The sequence below is a fragment of the Pseudopodoces humilis genome, chromosome 8, assembly GCF_049639895.1.
Source record: "Pseudopodoces humilis isolate 2021_Gansu_Grassland_sample_001 chromosome 8, ASM4963989v1, whole genome shotgun sequence".
NCBI classification, from domain to species: Eukaryota; Metazoa; Chordata; class Aves; order Passeriformes; family Paridae; genus Pseudopodoces; species Pseudopodoces humilis.
Genome location: NC_142207.1, coordinates 8,965,133 through 8,984,182, shown reverse-complemented (window position 1 = coordinate 8,984,182; position 19,050 = coordinate 8,965,133). Strand labels below are relative to the sequence as shown.

Sequence of the window (19,050 nt, the reverse complement as noted above, 5' to 3'; positions counted from 1 at the left end):
TTTAACTTGTATTTTTCTATAGTCTTAAGAATGTGATTTGTACTGTACATGAGCTTCAGACTTCTCAGCAACATTCAATCTCTTTGAAAGGCTACAAAATAGTAGAGAACCGGTTCAAGCTACAGCTTGAAATTATTTTTCAATTAATTTACCTTTACCAACATCTTTTAAAGATTAAATTGTCAGCCTTGTAGCCAGGTATCCCCCCATTACTTCTGCAGTGACGTGAAGCAAATACACGGAAAAGCCCAAGGGCTGTTACTCCAGTAATTCCAGTGTAAAAGGGGATTCAGTCCAGCACTTGGGTACATGGAAACTTTCTCCAGTAAAGCCTGCTGATGGGCAGCAGCCTGATCTCTAAAACACAGATGAAATTAGCATTTAATAAAACTTTTCCAAAAAATTTGTTAATGGATTCCCAGGATGCTTGTACTGCACCTGCAACTCTTGAGCTAGTAGTTGTAGTGCTAGGAACCACTCACAAGTCCAAAAGAAATTAAGTTATAAAAGTTTAATTCTGAATTTTGAGGTTACAAGTGGATTTTTTTTTAACAATTACAAAAGAAACTTTTAGATTAATATATTAACATTTTAGGTTTTTTAATAATTATTTTTAAGATTAGCTGTGCTTGCAGTTACAAAGGGTAGTTTTGTAGTGTAAGTCTAACCACATGAGTTTTGTTCTCAAGAAATCCAAAGGTTGACATTGGAAATTATGCTGCAATTCTGAAAACAGAATTAGTCTATTCCTATTTTAACTATTCAATTAAAGTAACTAATTATTTTCCATTTCTGTTCCCTTCTTCCTTATATTTTTGATTCACACATTACTGCCATGAAAACACATATTTGTAGATTTAAGATTTGTTAGCAGTGAACAGAGGTAAGTTCTTATGTCAGCATGCTTCAAGAGACCATTTTTAAAGAGGTTTCATAGCAGGAATTTTTTTTTTCTTCTACTGTCTTCTCTAGTTTATGAACTACAGCATCAGTTTTCAGAACACCTAAAGGAATGGGGTTTTTTTTGGCACAATGTAACATCTTGCTCCTAGTGGGAATAGAGAACAGTTTTCATAATTCAGTATTAATTTAATACTGTAACACAAGTTTTGGTAACTATGTATTTCATTATTGACCTCTTTATTAACTATGTAACTACCCTTAACTGCATGTGAAATGGTCTGTAGTCAGGTTAATAGAAAAATAATTATAGAGAAAGCTTTTAACATCTTAATCCTGTGCCCAGTATAGGCTTTCTCTTCCCTCCACATACACCTGTAGTTAAGGATTCAGTGTTACTGAATATTTATCTTTAGTTTTATTATAGCATGATTTTTTCCTGATGTATAATTTCTATTTCACCAGTGTTCTCCACACATAGTAATATGCTATATATTCTAGATATATATAGCTTTTTTAAAAACTGGTAATGTAAGAGATTGTACATAATTATTTTCATCTGGTCCTCAACAAGAATAATTCCGTGTACAGAAACTAGAAAATAAACCCAGCACAAACTAGATGTACCAAGTAGTACATATTAAAATAATTACCACAGTAATTGAAAATTCCTGATCTTAGTCCTACTATAATCAGTTAACCAGAGGCTATTCCACAGCCTCTGGGATTTCTCTGTTGTCCACAATAAGAGTATGAATAATTCCTTCCTTTCGTTTCCCACTACTGACAGCCTTAATGCAACAGCTGTGGTCAGCAACAGTAAAATGAGTTTCAGTCCCATCTTCCACAAATTCACCCTGAGAGAAAGGAGACAAGAATAAAAACAGGTGATATTTCAATAAACGAAAAGCTGGAGTGCATCAATGTCAAGATCACTTGCTGTTCCCACAGTTACAGCACCTTTAGGTACCTGTGACAAATACTGCCCAAAAGCTGAACAAGGCTGCTGAATCTCAGGCAGGGCTCTGTCAAGGTGCCCAGTTAAAGATTTGTGCATATCAGACCATGATGAAAATTTCACACAATCAGAAATGGTAAAGTTGGAGTTTGTGAATCCTTGTTACTGATTCATGTCAGTAAACATGAAGAGGCAGCATCCTGCCGAGTTGTGCTGCACAGCCAGTAGGTGTCACACAAACCTTTGCTCAAGCAGCAGTGAAAGGTGGAATATTTAGGATGCCTTCCACAGCAGATCCCTGAATCTATACAACAGCTGTATATCTTGGATACATCTCCTGCTGCAGTTCTGTAATTTCCTGTTATAGATTTTGCCAGACATGGCTGTGTTTTTGTCATGATGTTTGTGACAGTAGAACAGTTCATGTGCTGCTCTAATGGAAGCAGAGTTTGGTACTAAACCTGCACTCACAGCTTGCAAGGGCACCTCTGAGTGCTCTCAGTATATTACAGAAAAGGCTGAGCCATCAGGAGCAGAAGTCCTGATTTACAGAAAGGAGGTTTATTTCACTGATTACTAAGCAAACATTTGGTGAATCTTTTCATCCTGCTCTCAGGTATAGCAGAACTGTTGATTTTACAATTTGTACTCATCCAGGGGCGTCCTTGTAGCAGCAGTAAAAACTTTGACACCCTACATGGTGTGCATATTGAAAGCCATCATAAGCAGAAATACACCAAACAGATTAAGCCCCCTAGCTGTCAGCCTGCTCAAAAAATCAATGCAGATGTGATCAAGATAAAAGATTTGACTTGTTCCAATGAGGCTCTTAAGCCCTAAGTATTAGGAACATCTCTAGATGGAAAAAAGCATGAATCATAATAGGCTACATGTGTTCAACTTTCAGTGACAACTGTTACAAGCAGGTTTGGATGCAGTGGCTCTAACTCTGCATCAAACTCAAATCCTTCCCAATCCCCAGAAGTTTTTCTCCCTAAAAACCCTGCACAACTGACTCTGATTTCTTTGTTTGTCTAAAAAGGGGAAAGAAAAGTATAATTTATCCTTAAACAAGCAGATGGTTTGGTATCTGAACTGAAATACTGCCCATTATAAAATTCAGTGAAGGTCATTTTGAACAGACCAGGAGTGTGCTAGCTGCCTTGGCCTCTTTGGTAAAGGGAGATAATGTGTCCCTCTGGGGCTTATTCTGCCAAGCTTTGGTTACATATCCATAGCCTGGGAAGAGCCTTTGGAAAGGATTACATACCGCTGTTTCCATTTTTTGACCGTTGCACCACACATCCATCGTATCTTTTTCTGTGAAGGAAAAGGAAAACAAAGTAGAAAGAACAAGGTATTTTTTTCTCGCTACAAACAAGGATCTAGGGATTTTAAAAAATCTATTGTTGAATTTTACTTTCACTTCCCAAAAGAAGTTCCCAAGTAGCTGTAGTGCCTGAGCTACAGGGTTTGCTCTCACATTGGAGAGAGAGGAGGCTCTGTTCTGCTTTGAATATACATTTTTAACCCTCCGTAGCCCTAGCTATTAATACTGTGTTGTTCTGAATAGTGCCAGAGATACTGTGACAGCCTTAAACTGAAAAGATTAAAAGACAGAAAAGTGAAGTAATTTCTGCTAATTATTTGAGTGCTGTTTATTCAATAAAGCCCTTTTTTCAGGTCAATTTAATTTAAAAGCAGCATTATTTAACATCTATCAGACTGTTTGTATTAACATTTTGAAAGCACCAAGTACCACTTTAAATATCAATCTTAGATTTTTTTTTGCATTTGAAACAGAATATTCTTTTACTTCTCCCAGCACATCCTCCTTAAATTACTTTGCTCTGTAACTCCCTTTACTGACACTGTCATTCACACAACATTAGCAGAGAGCTGAATCCTGCTTGCCTTTCCAGTAAGCACAGGGAGATTAAAATTCTGTGAAGAGACTTATCTGTTTCTGGCACTAAAACTGTCTTTCTTCATTGCTTCCCTTCATCTTAGGGCTGTTCATTCTGTCCTGAGGTTTAAGAAGAAATCATAGTCTGAGATCTCTTGTCTCCAGCTCTAACCATACAGTAATGTCCCAGTGGAAATTTTCCCACTAGATGCCATGGACAAATTCCTCATGGGATCCCTTCCTCCCACCTGTTTGTAATGTAACTGGGAAAGGTGGGGCAGAAGAGAAGCAATGTATTGCTTTGCTATTAAGAAAGTGAAAGAACATCATTGGAAGGTTTTAGTTTAAGTGTGTAGATAAGAAGCAATGCAGAAAATAGGATGCTCATCAATCTATCAAAAATGTGGAATAACACTGTTTCACTTCAGATAAATACTTCTTGACCATGGCTGATGATTTTTGGAAGGAAAGCCTGGCTATCTGCTCAACAAACTTAAGACACACATGAGGTTTGATCACAATGCAGGTAAAACTTCTGTAATAGGCTTCACCTGGAGAACTGCTTTGCTAGGGCAGCTCTATGGATGCAGCAGCAGTAATGCCTCCCAATTTTTTTTTCCCCCTCCAAATCTAGACCATGCTGCTGCAGGCTCACACATGTATAACAAGAGCATTACTTTTCAGACTGTCTTTGGTATCTCATTCCAAACTTCCAGATCCCCCAGGATTTTATACTGTAACAGAGCTACCCATTGAACTGTGCTTTCTCTTAATTACCAGTTTTTGTCGACAAGTTTATTCAGAGGTAGCAATATGTAGTCACTCAATGTTTACTTACCTAGAACAATTCTATAGTCTGTACCTCCCAAGTTCAATATCCAAGTATTGGTTGTTTTTAACCTGTTCTCTATATACTGCTTGAGACTCTTTCCATTGATCTCCAAAGTATATTCATAGGCAAAGCCGCTGACTGCATCAATGTTAATAGCAGCTTTAGTTTTAGTAGCTCCAACAGTGAATGTTTCTTTACCCACTAATTTAAACATCCATTCTCTTCTTATTTCTTCCTGTAGAAGAAAACAAAGACAGTGGGTATTAATTAAAAAACCTGGGTGCATGTTTCAATACTAAAAAATTTATCTGGAACTCAGGAGACAGCTCAGTACTGAATCATTATTTGGGAATGGATGCATACACGGTGCTTTGTATGCAGAGTGCCTCTGCCCAAGGACAGCAAAGCATTTCATGAATACTCACACCTTAACTGGAACTGAAAAAAAGAATGATGCATTTTATTAAACTAGGTAATTAACTGAATGTACCTCACTTGCATTTATTAGTCTTTTGTTTGTGGTGGTGTGTGTTGCATGGAAGTGCACTTATATAATCTGTATCACTGTGAATTTGAGCATATAGCAATTTCACCTTTCCATCAACATAGACAACACGCTTTCCTGAAGTGGTCCCATGTTCAAATTCAATCTTATGAACACCATCACTTAAAGCTACTTCCCAAACAGCCACCAAATCTGTCATCTTCTCTAAGTGGCTGTACCGAGACCTAAGGAGAAACCAACAAAATAAATTAATTGTCATTGAAAGGTCAAGTCCTGATGTCTGCAGTTCAAGGCTTTACTGCTTCTGGGCAAGCCACTTTTGATAAATAAAAAATGAGACTTGAAATAATAAGCTTGCAGAACTGCTTATATTTTAATGTTTTTCAGACATTCAAGTATGACAAAACATCACAAAATATAAACAGTTAAACAGACTCACTTTGACAAACAGTACAAAGACACAACTACATATCTAACCTCTAAAACTCCCATTTCAGGTGACAATAGGTAACAAAATTATATTTAGTTTTAAGATACTCCTGGGCAGTTCTGCTATTTCTTGGTAAGGATTAAAATATGTTATTTGACTGGTCTCAAAGAAAGTGTTTCACCTTTTTAGACTTGAAAAAATAGTGTGACCAGTTTATCTATTTCCTGTGTTAACAGATTTGTCTGTAATCTCATAAACACTACCTATATCATTTGGATATGCAACTCTGCACACACAGACACAGGAAGGGATCTGGCAAGATATCCTTTTATTTAAGTAATTTTTACAGTTTAGATACAGTCATAAGTGACCACTGGAACTGGGGATATCTTTCCAAATCTGCTCATATCACAGTTCTGATTTTTTACCTTACTTCATCGTCACAGACAGTAATCTCCTCACCGGATGCCATAGAAGTCAAAAGAGCTTTTAATCCAATTAGCAGCAAGAAAAAATAGAAAAGCAGAATAGTAGCAGAGAAGCACTGAAGGCTAAAGTTTCATCATTTTCTCCAGCTAAGATAAAGGACAGTTTTAAAAGCATCTTTATTAACATACAGTGCTGTCATATATGTGATGAAATAAAAACACTTAAAGCACAACCATCTTTCTCTAAGACAGAAAAGCAAGTGTATTTTTAAAAATATTATATTTTACAAAAATGAGTAAGTGCAGTTTCTCCTAACTTTACTAGCTCCTCATAACTTTGTCAGTTACTAGATGGAAAAAAGGGCTGCCTGATTTGTGAAACAAAGTTTAGAAATTAACTTGACCAAAGCAGGAATCCAGTCCAGAACTGCCCATCTCAGTCCCAGACCGTAATGAATTTGGGACTGGGAAATAGCACAGGAGGTTATTTCACCTCCCCCCTTTTTTAAACCACTGCAGCAGCTTTCAACAAGCACATTAGTAAATTTGACTTGGCAATTCAATCACAAAATCTGTGTGAACCACAAGGAACTAATTTCTTAAGAGGATTTTAGACCACGACACTGTTTTTTAATGTATCATTTTCACTCATTAATTTCATCATCATCTGCCTTGTCTGTGCCTATCAATAAACCAACAGATAATAACACGTGCTAATAAATGTCGAGGAGATTGTTTTGGCCGTTCCTGAAGTTTCTGGTTCTTGTCAAGGGGGCACAGGGTGGGAGTCAGGCAGGGAATGTTTCCCTGCTCTGCTCCAAGGAGCAGGCTCGGCACAGTCACCCGCGTGTCCCCGGCAGGGATCAGCACAAGGAGCGGCCTCGGGCACGCAGGAGATGCCAGAAGAGGTGTCCCAGGCAGCCCAGAGCCTTCATCACCCCGGGCAGGCCGCAATCCAGCGGCGTGGATCTTAAGCATCATTTAGGATCAATGCTGAAAGGGTTAGGAATCATCCCCAGAAACACGTAAATTATTCTTTTTTTTTTTTTCTCTCCCTCAAATCATGGTAATGAAGCAACACCCATTTATTTTACACCAAAGCCGAACGCAGAGTCTAGGGCAGGGGTGTCAGCTGAAGGCCAGCGGATCCCACCGCGTCCCAAGGGAAAGCCGTGCGCTGCTCCAGCGGGGAGCGGCCGCGGCGCCCCGGCCCCCGCTGCTCCGGATGGGGCACACATCAGTGCTGCACCCACCGCCTCTATTCACTGACCAGCTCAGCAGCCCAAAGCGATATTTACTCCTTTTCACGGAAGGGCTTGTTCTGAAAACTAGGCTGGGATTACGGCTCCTAGACCATCCATCTAATCCCGGCAGCTCTCATCGCGGGGCGGCGTACCGATGAGCTCCGAAAACGGCAGACCTGCCCCCACCGTTACCGCCAACAACAAGCTTTTTCCATTTTTCCCCGTCTTTATTTTTTGTTGCTATCAGCCCCGCCGCAGCTCCCGCCGTGCCTCCGCTCCTACCTCCGCCCGGTCTCCTCCCCTCGGATCCCGCGCCGCAAAATGGCGGCGCCCGCGCAGCGCCGCCCCGCGCTCCCCGGCCCGCCCGCTCCGCTCCCGCCCGAGCGGCTCCGCGGCCTGAGGAGCGGCCCCTCTCCTGCCCTGCGGCCCTCGCCATGGCTGAGGTACTCTGCTGGCTCCGGGTGTCGCCGCTGGGTGGTTGGAGCGGGTCAAAACCGCGATGGAACAGTCCGTGAAGCCCCAGAGCCGCCGCCACCTCCCTGAGGGCTCCGCTCGCGGCGGGGCCGCTGCGCCCCGGGTGCGTTGGAGGGACCCGAGGGCCGGTGGTTCGGGTTTCCTAAACAGGCGAATTTAACTCATTGCGCGGATTTTGCTTTCAAATAGGGATCAGGAAAACTGATCGTGCTGTGTGTTAAGTACGCTTTTCCTCATTGTGCTTTGCAGATCCTATTGGAGCTTCTCACAAGCCCTCCTGTAGTGGCCTCTTGGGGGTTTGGGGTGGGTTTGCTTTAATTTGTGTGAATTTGGTACTTTCTGCTGCACAGCTGATGTGAAGAACTCAGGTTTCTGCCTCTTTTTCCCTTTCTCCCAATGCAGCAGGAGAAGACAGAGTGGGAAAACCTAAACAAGGTATTACTGCGTCATGGGTTGAAACCTGTGAGTCTTGCTGCCCCCCAAAGCTGCAGAGATACATCAAGTAAGGAAATGTAATTTTTGTATTTGGAAATAGTAACTCTGAGTTCATAAGGCATCTCCAAAGCTGCTACTTCTGAATGGCAGCAAACAGGCAACCTTCTTTGGCTGCTAAAACCGTTTCATTGAGACTGCTTATGTTTTGTATCTCCAGGTATGATTGTCCTAGACCATCAGTCTTCTCAGGGAATAAGGCTTGCATTAAAAACGCTGGTGGAAGACACTGAGCGACAGCAGAAGGTGATGCAGGGACTTATGGAGGCAAATCGATGTCTTAGGTAAGACACAGGGGAAGGAATTTGCCTGCAGAGTAAAAATATTATTAGCGTGCATTTCCAGCCTGGTGGAGATCTTATCTCACCAGAGGCCTAAGACTTTTTTCCTGAGGTTATTGTTCAATATGCAGCAATGTTGTCCCAATTCCTTTCTGGCTCCTCCGTTATTTCATGTGCTTCTTATTCTCGTATCAGTGTATTTCCCATGCCTGCTGCCACTGGATGTTATCAAAGGGCATCACATAATGTCAGGCGTGTACTTCTTGCACTGGCTATAGTGAAATGGGTTTAATTTAAAATTAAGGATTTATTTATTTTTTCAGAAATGTGGTACGACTGGAACAAGGTCGGGCATCTCGGCAAGAGCAACGGGCTAATGATTTGGAAAATGTGGTGAAAAACATTAAGGCCAAAATTTGTCAGCTGGAAGATGAAACAATAGCTAAAGCATGCCAGCAACAGAACCAAGTCAAGGAACTTCAAAAAGAGCAACAGGCTTCATGGGTAATTCAGATAGTGCTGTCTGAGGATTCAAACTTTTGGTTTATGAAAGGTCTCAGAATATTTACATTGATATAAATAAACATGAGTCTTGGGTCACAGGGTACACTGTTTATAGCTAAGTTTTTTCAAACGATGCAGAATTTTCTAGAAATAATTTGGAAAAATATCTGTATCCCTCTTCCACTGTCTCTTCAGCACGGCTAAAACCTAAGTGTTCATCTTCCTTGCGACCAAGTGCATACCTGGGCTTGTACAGTACCATCAGCTTGTGGGTCAGAACAATAACACTCCTGTTGCTGTTCACAGGTAAAATACCAACAGCAGCAGGAAAAGCTGCAAGAGCAAGAAGAGACTATTGCCCAGTTGCAGAAGGAGCTGAGCAGAATTGGGAGGCAGGAGCAGCAGCGAGTTGCCACTCAAAACAAAAGGTTTTGTCAATTTTGCAAAAGGGCTCCCAAGTCTCTCCTGGATCAGCAGTAAGTGATTCCCTTTTACTGCCAGACCAACTGTAACATTAAATGAAGAAACAGATTTTAAAGTAATGCTTCTTGATATTTATATGTGAAAAAAAAGTAATCTGGTGACTTTAGGAGTACAAGATGAAATATGAATTCTTGGGAAGGTACCTCAGTGCAGTGATATTTTTCTTTTGTGAAATTGTAATGCAGAAAAATCCATGTCAGAAATTTAAAAATTGCCACCCACTGCCCACACTAGATGTCAGCAAAGGGAAGGGAATGATTCACTCTGCTCTGTAGCTGCAGTGTCAGCTAGGATGATCTCATCCTGGGATTCTAACATTTTAAAATGTAAATTAAAAACTAACAAGCCCCCCCAACAAATACCATCCTTAGCTCCCAAAAAAGAGCCTTTCCAGTTTTTGGAAGTGATGTTTGCAACTGCTGACTGCAGCCTTGCTGTGAGCTTCCAAGTACTTTTGGGTAAGTTTCCAAAGTATCACAAGGCTGTGTCTCTTGCTAGTGGGATTTCCATAGCTGTGCTACAATCAGACATTTGCCAGTTCCTAGGCCTCAGGTAGCCATTGCTTTATTGTGCTGATATCACCTGCCTTTCTAGGCCTGGCCAGCAATGTCTACCTGGGAAGGTTTAAGAGGAATTGTGTTTGCTCCCTTGAGCCCTCACTGTATGAGAGGAAGGATCACTGAAATTGGTTCCCTGTCCTGCCTCATCTCTCTCTCCAAACCAAACAATCTCGGAGTGCTCAAGACACTTTACTTTGACTGTGCCTCTCTGTTATCTTGCTGGGTAACCACAGGCAGAAGATGAGGAGGCTGGTGGGCAGATTTAACTTTTATCTCCTCTTGAATATTTTGCTACTTCTAAACTAGTACAGATTCAATGTGTCTACTTTTCCATTTTGGCAAAGAGTGGCCGTGTTTGTCTGGTATGAGAGAAACTCCACTGTTTGGAGTAGCTACTTCCAAAGTACAGTGCAGCAGTGTAAGCTGACCTGTTCCTCTGGGTTGGTCACACTATGAGTTTTGTGAGAATATCTGACATTCAAAATGGACATTTTTCCTTTCTTCAGGTACCTTTGTCTAATTGATTATTATGAATCTCAAATTAGTCAGATTAAAAAGAAGCTGAGGTAGGTCTCACTGAATATCTTGTGGTTCTACTCTTCAAAGTTTTCTGAGCCCTTACTGTTCTTAAATCTTATAGTGGTAAATATTCTGTGCTCCAGGTATCACTAGCATGTAAGAAATAGCAAAGGGTTGTGATGGTCATGGAAATTTGGATTTTTCCAGAGGATAACTGTTCATCAGGCTAAGCAGCTTCTCAGTCAGGAGGCCAGGACAGTTAGGAGGTTCGGGGTAGTCAGATACTTGAACAATAAGTCTGTCTTTTTTTTTTTTTTTTCCCTTTCCCTTTCTCTTTTGCCATGGTTCACAGGCAGAATTACTGCATTAACTGTGCTCCGTTGATTGATCTCCCAAAATAAAAGGTTTTCAGATCTATCCCAGTGCAAACAGACAGATACCTGAGACATTCCTATAACTTGAGATTAGCATTGAGAAAACTGAAAAGGGATTTCCTTGTACTGGAGTTTCTCTTGTGGATAAGTGCACTTCATTAGCATATGAAACAGCTTTCCCAGAAATTAGAGCATGGATCTTAGAGCAGAATTTCTATTCTATTTACTTTGTAGTTTATGGAAACATTATCATACATAACTGCTAACTAAACCAACTTACATTTTTGAGCTAATGGAACTGCAGTAAGCTGAACAAATTTATTTTTCCCAACAGGCAATATAAAAAAGATGAAGACGAAGTGCAGAGAGAAGTAGAAAACAAGGAAGAGTTCTTAAATCTAGATGCTACTCCTAATTACAAAGCACTGCTCATGGTATGGAACTGCCAAGAATAAGCCAGTGCAGATCTCTCAGTGGTAACCCTTGAAAAGCCGCTTAGAAACATAAATGTTTGATTGCTCTCCCTTGTTCTTGTCATGTCTTCTGAACTTGTAACCTCTGTGGGCAGAATTCCCTGTCCTTGTGCAAAGATTCAGCAAAATGTGGGTCTGCTGAGGGTTGGTTGCATAGACCTCCTTAGTCACAGTGCTCCACCTGGGGTCTACTGCACCAGGCTCTTGGTGTCCATCATCTGATTCCTCATCCATGCTGTTTTGCTGTCCAAATAATTGGGAGCCCTTCTTAACATGTACATGCTTTAAAGTGTTGAAGCTTGTTCATTATGAAATGAGTGCAATAAAAGAAATAACCCAGTCTGTGTTGCAGTCTTTCCAGAAGCAACTCACTGAAACAAAAGCCAAGAAGGAACAGCTTTTGCTTGAAAATATAAGTCTCAAGAAAGATTTGGAAATAAGGTGAGAAGGGATAAGTATCATCCTTTATAAGGCCATTTCAGTGGACTTTGCTTTTCAAAGCACCAGCAACTGTAAAAATGAGGTGTGGAATCTGTGATCAAAAAAATGAGAAATGGCAGCAACAGCCACACTCTTCTTCCTACACTGTTAATAGCCTAAGCTGCTAATGGTTAGTTTGCTCTTTATTGCTGTTGTCATGCAGAGATGTAGCAGAAAATTCATTTCCAGAATGATGTTTTGGCACTGGCAAAGCTTTCTTCCTTTTTTGCTTGGATGAATTTTATAGATACTTTCCAATGCAAGACATATAACATCATGCTTTTTCTTTCTAGCAGGCCATCTGCACAGGAGTTAAAATTTTACAAGCACCAAGTGAAGAAACTACAAAAAACTTTGAAGAAAACTCCCCAGTAAGTATATTCTTTCAGAGACTTTCATGAATCCTCTGGACTTCTGAAGGCAAAGTTACTCTGAAACCCGTAATGTAGAGAGTAGCTTATAGAACATGTGCCTTATCAGCATTCTTTGGAGCCTGGCTATGGGCAGCAAGTGCTGCTGGACCTCTAAAGCCCTCTGTAATTCTGAAATGATGGCAGGGTCTCCAAATGGGGGCACAGCAGTGTGGGGTTTTTTATTTCATTTTGTCTTTCTGGATTAGATTTGAGTTCTCTTGCTGGCAATATTTACAGGGCCATCTGTGGTGTTTGCTGCTTCCATTAGCTGTAAAGGAAGCTACTGGTTTCATTATGGATTATGAATGTGAAAGTGTGAGTTGGCAAGATGCTGCAGTTACTGAAGTTATGTCCACCTTATTCTTAGAAACTGACTGTTTTTTTTTTTAAATATTGCTAACAAAATACATGGAAGATATAAAATATCCAGTACTAACAAAGTGTTTTTATGTGTAATTTCACCTAGACATTTTTCTGTATATACTGAATGCTAAATATTTTATAGCCTGAAAAGACATCAATTAAACTTTAAAATAAATGTACATGTTGTGTATATTTAAATGGTCTATTCTAGTGCAGTAGGTATCATTTAAATGAAGAGTAGTAGTGAGCTTTTTATAATTAGCCAGGAAAGATGTTCCAGCAGAAGCAGATAACAACTGAGCTTGGAATTTGAACCTTTAGAGTAAAATTCTGGATTTTAAGTCTTCAGCCATAGTAGAACTCTAGCAATAGAAAAACTGGTGGTGTCCCTTCTAAATCAGCAAGCAGTCTGGCATAGCCTCAGCCTGGAGACTTGTTAAATTAATGATATTTGCATTAGGTATTGTGTTGTCAGTCTGTGCTGCTTGGGTCTGAGGGAATTCTATTGGCCAGCATCATAACATGGATTTTACTTTGTAGGTGCAAATATAAGTGCTACACACCTGGTTCTTCCATCAAGTGAAAAGGTGGTACCTCCTGCTAGGGCTGCTTGTGTGACCCACTGTGTGTATTTTTGTGCAGATCTTCAGGGAGCAGGACTGAAGAAAAAAGAGAAGAAAAGAAAGACTCTGGGAGAGTTGCAGGAGTGGATCAGCTGCAGGTAGCTTGCCAGCAATACTTGCAGGTACTCAAATTATATCTGTTCTGCATGTTTCTAGCACTGTCACAATGAAACATTACACATGTTCTGTTCAGCTGTGTCAACTGGAGCGTGCTGGACTGAGGCTAAGAATGCCTGTTAAATCCCCTGTGCAAGATGAGTCATGTTCTGGATTTGGCAGTCAATAGTAGGCTGGTTTTTGTTCTGTCTGAGTGTAAACTACCTGAAAACACAGCAAGGAAGCAGACACTAGGCTGGTAAATATGATTTAGCTGAAGTCTGTTCAGGACAGGGGATTTGTTCAAGATCTTCTATGATAGTGGCCTTTATTTTCCTTTTAATTAAAAATCCTAAATATGATAAAACTTAGCAAACTGTAAACTGTGGGCACTACAATGCCTCAGGTGGATAAATGTTAACTATTCCTCAAAGGGAAGTATACACTTGCATTTTTTTTTACATATCTTCTAGCTAGTGTATGTTGAAATCTTCGAGTTTATTGCATGTTGATTGCATGTGTAAAATTCATCAATAGTAATGTTGAACCTATTCATGACTTCATTTTAGGCAATCATGACTGTGATAGAGAGGGATTTTATTACAAACCATCAAACCTATTTGAGCAATAACATTTTTTATTTGTTGTTGAAGGTTTTGTCCCGTATTGATTCTATTTTGCGAAGCTCAAGAGCTCCTCCATTAATATTCCGGCCCAGCAAAGGGCCAGTGCAAAATTCCATTAAAGAGAATGGACAGGGATGTGGATTTGAGCACCTTCCACTCACCATAGAAATGTGGGCAGATCAGCTCATAGCCCTAAAGGTAACAGCACGTTGTTGTACTCCGTTTCTTGGTCTTCCTTTCATCTGCTCTGCACTCCTCCATCCCTCCCTATGTGTAGTTGTGAAGGCTTTTGTGTGTAGCTTTTGTTATTGCCTGGCTTGCTGTTACATTTTACAAATAATCTGCTGTCCATGTGAAATATGTACCAAAGATACTTCTCTGTGTAAATCTTTTATTTCATTTTATTAACCAAGTCCCTGAGAAGAACCTTAAGTTCTAGAGTCTGGACTTCATACATTAATGATGGTGCATTCTCTTCCTTCCTTTTGTCTGACCAGAACAGAACAGTGACTTTTTGATCCAAAGTTTAAGTGAAATAGTTTTGTTTAAAGCCAAACTCTTTGTGACCAATACTTCCTATTTCACTGAAACTGTAATACATAGCAAATACAATATTTTTTACTCTGTTCTTTTCAAGTCAAAGAATGTCAGCAAGACACTGTCCTTAAATTCATGAAAATTAAAACCTTAACCTTTTCAGTGCTGGAATGTTAATGCATATAAGAAACCGAAAAATGCCTGTTTCTATAATAAAGACAGCTTTAAGCAGTTTCTAAAATAAGTTGGCTCCTCTCCCTTCTTTTAAAAGGATTTGCATAGGTCCTTGAGAAAACTGTCTCTGGAATTGCTGCCTTGGAACACTAAAGATCCACAGGATAATAGAGAATCCATACGAGTTGAAGACCTTCAGTTGATAGTAGATGCAATTTTGGAAGAATTAGAACATAAGGAAAAGGTATTTTTTTACCAGAGGTTTATAATCACAAGTTACTGTGGAATTCTTAAATGCATTTTTCACAGTGATTAGATTGGTGCATTTGGAAGGCTTGCAGCATTTAAGAAATACCTATTTGAAGACATTCAATAGTCAAAGATTGTTTTAGCATAATGGATAAATTCACCTTGGGGAAGGCTGCTTTAATCAAAGGCACTTGACCAGCAGTGAATTTGCATTGCCCTGTAGCCTCAGGAGTTATCCTGTTCTGTCTCTCAGGGCTGAGAATACAAAAATGCTTCTCTCAGCAACAGAGAAGAAAGCTTTCAAATGAGTATTTTGAGTTTGGTGTAGTTTTGTGCCTGAAAGCTATTGAAACTATGTATTCAGATTTAAAAATATTTAAAATGCTGAGATTTCATAAGGGAAGTTACACCTGTTCTTCAGACTGGTTTTAAGAATGTTTCACAGCTAAAAGCACCCTTGCCTTGTTGAGCAATACCGTTGATGAGTACTTCTTCCTGCTTGCTCCAGAACAGCCAGACACAGTCTGTGCAGGCCCTATCTGCCATAGTCTCTCACTTCCAGAAGTTGTTTGATGTGAATTCTCTGAATGGTGTTTATCCACGGATGAATGAGGTTTACATAAAGCTGGAGGAAATGACCAACGCCATGAGGAATCTCCATGAGCTCCTGGAACTAGGTAAAGACTGCTGCTTGTTCACACCATTCCAAAGAAAGAAGATAGGTGAAAAGCTGACCTTCATAGAAAAAAATGTTGAGAAATGAATGAACCAGCTGTTTCCTTCACTGGGAAAATAAAAATATGTTCCTGTGAGTTAACTGTTGAAATAGAAAATCTCCATTATTTGTAATCCTTTAGCAGTTGCTGAGGAATAGCAGGGAGGCAGAAGAAGGGAGTAACAGGGGAAATAGAATTTTTATTTTTTTCCACAAAGTTTTTTTTCAGTGAGGTGATTTCATAATTGTTGTTCATTCTTCACTTGAAAGATAACAAGTTTAAGCAAGAAAATAACTCAGCCTTGGATACAGATTTCTATTCAGTAATTTATTCAAGTGTAATCCTCAGTAAGTTCCGTCTTACGCTGCTAAACTTAAAAACCAAAAGTTTTTCAAGTTTTCAAAGTTGTTGAATGTCAAAACTGTCAGTACTCAGAGGTGTAGTTGGTTATTTACCTTCTGGTGGGAACTTCTGTAGAGCAGCACCTGCTGCTGCTTCTGGGTTAAAAGGTTGGGCTGGGCTGTAGGATGTCCAGCCGCAGAGCAAGGCTCCTGGGCTGCAGAGTCTCCTTCAAGGAGGGAAGCAGTGTTCCATGCAGCCAGCATGGGAGATGAGGAAACCTGGACTCCCTCTAATAACTGCAGCTCAGAGGATGCCTTGTCCAAGTCTAGTTCTGAAACTGAGGGAGAAAAGGACAAGGAGGCTGCCACTTTCAGTCACAGCACTACAGACTGGTTAAAATTCAATACCAAAACAAGTTCTGGGTGTTAACAAAACGTTTGTTAAGCAGGCTCCTTATTGGCCTAGCCCCTGTAGTGTGTCTGCTGTGTCCCAAGAAACTAAATAACTCCTCTATATATATAATTTCAGTTGGCTGATTTCCACTGACATTGCAATGATGCACTTCAGTACCCTCTCTGCTGTGAACACACAGCTCTGCCAAAATTTTTTTAGCCACTAAAGGATTAGTGAGAGAATCCCCATTCCTAGCTGACCACAGGCATTCTGTTTTCTCTGAATGATGGAACGTGTAGGCCCAGATCTATGAAAACCAAATAAAATCTGTGCACCTGCAAGAATTCAACTGTGTCTAAAATAGTTCCCTGTTATTACTGTTACAAGAATCATGAGGTGTGTGTTTTTCCACAGACAGTTCAGCTCCACCCACTGTGGTAGTGGATACTGTTGGGAAACTGTGTGACATCATTAATAAGAACGTGACTGAGCAGGTACAGCAGCTTCTGGGCACCCAAGACATCCACAGGTATGTGGGGCTGTTCCACTGCTGACCATTCTTCAAACATGGAATGTAGTAATTGAGAACTGCCAAAAGCTGATGCTGAAAGAAAGTTTCATCATTTGTTACGAAGTCAGTGAGCTGTGACAGCATGGGTATTAGTTACTGCTGTCCTGCTTGAAACAAATCTTGAATCTTGTCAAAAGAATAAAACTGACAGAGGGAAAAATTGAGGCCAGAAGGTTCCAAAACACCCTCTGGTTTGCATGGATAATGTGATCAAACACGCTTTAATGGTACATGTGTTTCATCAGGAGACAAATCCTGCACCTGGGTGGGGAGGAGAAAGTGATGCAAGTCTCAGATGTAATGTTGAAGTGTTCTAGTTGCTAAGGCAGGGTTTACCTTAAGCTGTCTACAAATGCTTTGGAAATTGAACAAATCCAGTTCTACCTTCAACAGATGACAGCCACATCGAGGTGGTAGCAGACCTAAGAGCTTGCATTTGGCATATGCTTTACAGACAGACTAAAAAGGGAGCAGGCAGCACGTCTAACACATGTTGAGTTAACAATACTCACTCCCTCAGCCTTTCTGCACTCATTTCTCAGTTTTAACTGGAGAACAGCTGCTTTTAAAGCATTTCTTGCTCCACCTCCAAGGCAGTTATACCAGCCACCCCCAGGTGGTATATTTAGTACACAGACAAATGTTCCAGGTCCCCAACTACCTGGTGCCATGTGAGGGGGAAAGGAAGGATGTGCAGACAGCATTAGTTGTGAAATCAGAGATCCTCATGACAGCTCCATCATTGGCTGCAGGGTTCAAAGCTGGAGAACAGAACATTGGGGTCCTTGGTTTTATATCCTAAGCAGTAGCAGTATTTTCACAAAGTTACGGCACAGAACAACAAAATGGAGAAGGGGATGAACTTGCCATGTCCTTGCACCTCTTACCTAACAGTCTTACTTTCCATTACAGTATTATCAATAAGCTTGAAGAACATGAGTGCTTCTTTCCGCCCTTTCAAGCTCTCATTCAAGATTTGCTGTGTCTTCTAGGTGAGTAATATTTGCAACAGTAATTATCTTCATGCCAATGCTTCCTCATAGAACTCTAAACAGTTAACAAGTGTTTTGTTTACTCCTGCTGTGCTAAAACAGGAGGAGGATGCAAGGGAAGGTGCTGCCTTTTGCCTCACTCTCCATCTTTCCTCAGGAAGGGACCAAAACACTTTGTTTTCATTGAATGTGGGGTTGCATTTACTTAAGCATATTACTTATACGCCAAATTGATCTTTTTCTAAAAGCATTAAAAGGTCTGAGGAGTTTATTTAATTCCCCAGCTGTTTAAGTTAGAATTTTGGTTGAACTCAAAGGTATTCTGGGTTCATAAGCCTTACCCTTTTGCTTTCCATTCTGTTGCAGAGATCAGTAACGTGGATGATATTTTACCTGCAGTGCAAAACCTGAAATGGGGAGCTGGTTATGGGTGACTGCTCTTCCTGAGCAAGACTTCTCTTACCTGTGAATGTACCTGTTGGTGCACATGACGTTGCAGCTACCTCCAAGCACTGTTATCCTAAGCAACAATTCCAGATTTTTTAACATAAATAAAAGTTACTGCATTTTTTTATTTTTTTTTTATTCTTGGTCAATTTAAGAAAAACTTTAACTGCTATCAACTAGTCTACTCAATCCCAGAGAGAGTACCAATATACTCTGTATCTGTCAAGGAAACTGTACTCAGCACAACACCAGGCAAACTCTAACCACTAACCATTTTAATGTTGTTGACACATTAAGTATGAGGTAAAGATGCTCTTACTGCCATAGCCATCACACTTACACAAATGCTCAATCTTGGTTTTCTGAAGAGCCTCTTTTAAGATGTTGTTCACATTTCCAGATCAGTTTGGAATTGGAACGCATTGTTACTCAGTGAGTATTCTCTCTGATTATGGACTGAGGCAAACTGGATTAATGTAATCTAGGCTAAAAATACTTGAAATTTGCTTCAGGTGATGGTTTGAAGTTACCATTGTTCTATTTCAAAAGTCAGTTTTAGAAAGGAATAGATCAAGTCTCTTATCCAAGACAATTAGAAGTTTATTGTACAGAAACAAGTACACCAAGCTTCCAAAAATATTTTGCCTCAATATTATTAAGCTTAG

The 19,050-nt window shown here is 40.2% G+C and overlaps 2 protein-coding genes across 8 annotated transcripts; one reads left to right on the top strand and one right to left on the bottom strand.

Annotated features, from left to right (window-relative positions):
- Positions 1-37: 37 nt before the first annotated feature.
- Positions 38-7,639, bottom strand: FAIM (Fas apoptotic inhibitory molecule). 2 transcript variants are annotated; one of them, XM_088059305.1, is made up of 6 exons: positions 7,486-7,639; positions 5,960-6,017; positions 5,190-5,325; positions 4,603-4,831; positions 3,129-3,178; positions 38-1,757 (listed from the first exon to the last, which is right to left on the bottom strand). In XM_088059305.1, exons 1-6 carry the CDS (start codon positions 7,637-7,639, stop codon positions 1,608-1,610), a joined length of 777 nt encoding a protein of 258 aa, XP_087915431.1. In that variant the 3' UTR covers positions 38-1,607. The 2 variants fall into 2 exon arrangements, with proteins under 2 accessions (XP_087915431.1, XP_005519692.1); XM_005519635.3 differs by lacking the exon at positions 5,960-6,017 and having other exon boundaries at positions 43-1,757; positions 7,486-7,537.
- Positions 7,567-18,509, top strand: CEP70 (centrosomal protein 70). Of its 6 annotated transcripts, none has more exons than XM_088059304.1 (16): positions 7,567-7,646; positions 8,080-8,179; positions 8,330-8,453; positions 8,774-8,954; positions 9,261-9,430; positions 10,504-10,563; positions 11,225-11,324; positions 11,716-11,804; positions 12,140-12,214; positions 13,262-13,364; positions 13,992-14,162; positions 14,773-14,919; positions 15,433-15,601; positions 16,790-16,904; positions 17,859-17,938; positions 18,305-18,509. In XM_088059304.1, the coding sequence occupies exons 1-16, from the start codon at positions 7,638-7,640 to the stop codon at positions 18,370-18,372; spliced, it is 1,761 nt and encodes a 586-aa protein (XP_087915430.1). In that variant the 5' UTR covers positions 7,567-7,637; the 3' UTR covers positions 18,373-18,509. The 6 variants fall into 6 exon arrangements, with proteins under 6 accessions (XP_087915430.1, XP_087915429.1, XP_087915427.1 ...); XM_088059303.1 differs by having other exon boundaries at positions 12,137-12,214; XM_088059301.1 differs by lacking the exon at positions 7,567-7,646 and adding an exon at positions 7,650-7,780.
- Positions 18,510-19,050: the final 541 nt, after the last annotated feature.

Excerpts from the sequence above, each read along its gene's own strand:
- FAIM (XM_088059305.1), bottom strand. The coding sequence starts at position 7,639 with ATGGCGAGGGCCGCAGGGCAGGAGAGGGGCCGCTCCTCAGGCCGCGGA. Across the intron at positions 4,832-5,189 it reads TTGTCTATGTTGATGGAAAG|GAAGAAATAAGAAGAGAATG; the intron begins GTGAAATTGCTA and ends TTTCTTCTACAG. Across the intron at positions 1,758-3,128 it reads GTCAAAAAATGGAAACAGCG|GGTGAATTTGTGGAAGATGG; the intron begins GTATGTAATCCT and ends CCTTTCTCTCAG.
- CEP70 (XM_088059300.1), top strand. The coding sequence starts at position 7,703 with ATGGAACAGTCCGTGAAGCCCCAGAGCCGCCGCCACCTCCCTGAGGGC. Across the intron at positions 8,454-8,773 it reads GAGGCAAATCGATGTCTTAG|AAATGTGGTACGACTGGAAC; the intron begins GTAAGACACAGG and ends TTATTTTTTCAG. Across the intron at positions 8,955-9,260 it reads AAGAGCAACAGGCTTCATGG|GTAAAATACCAACAGCAGCA; the intron begins GTAATTCAGATA and ends TGCTGTTCACAG.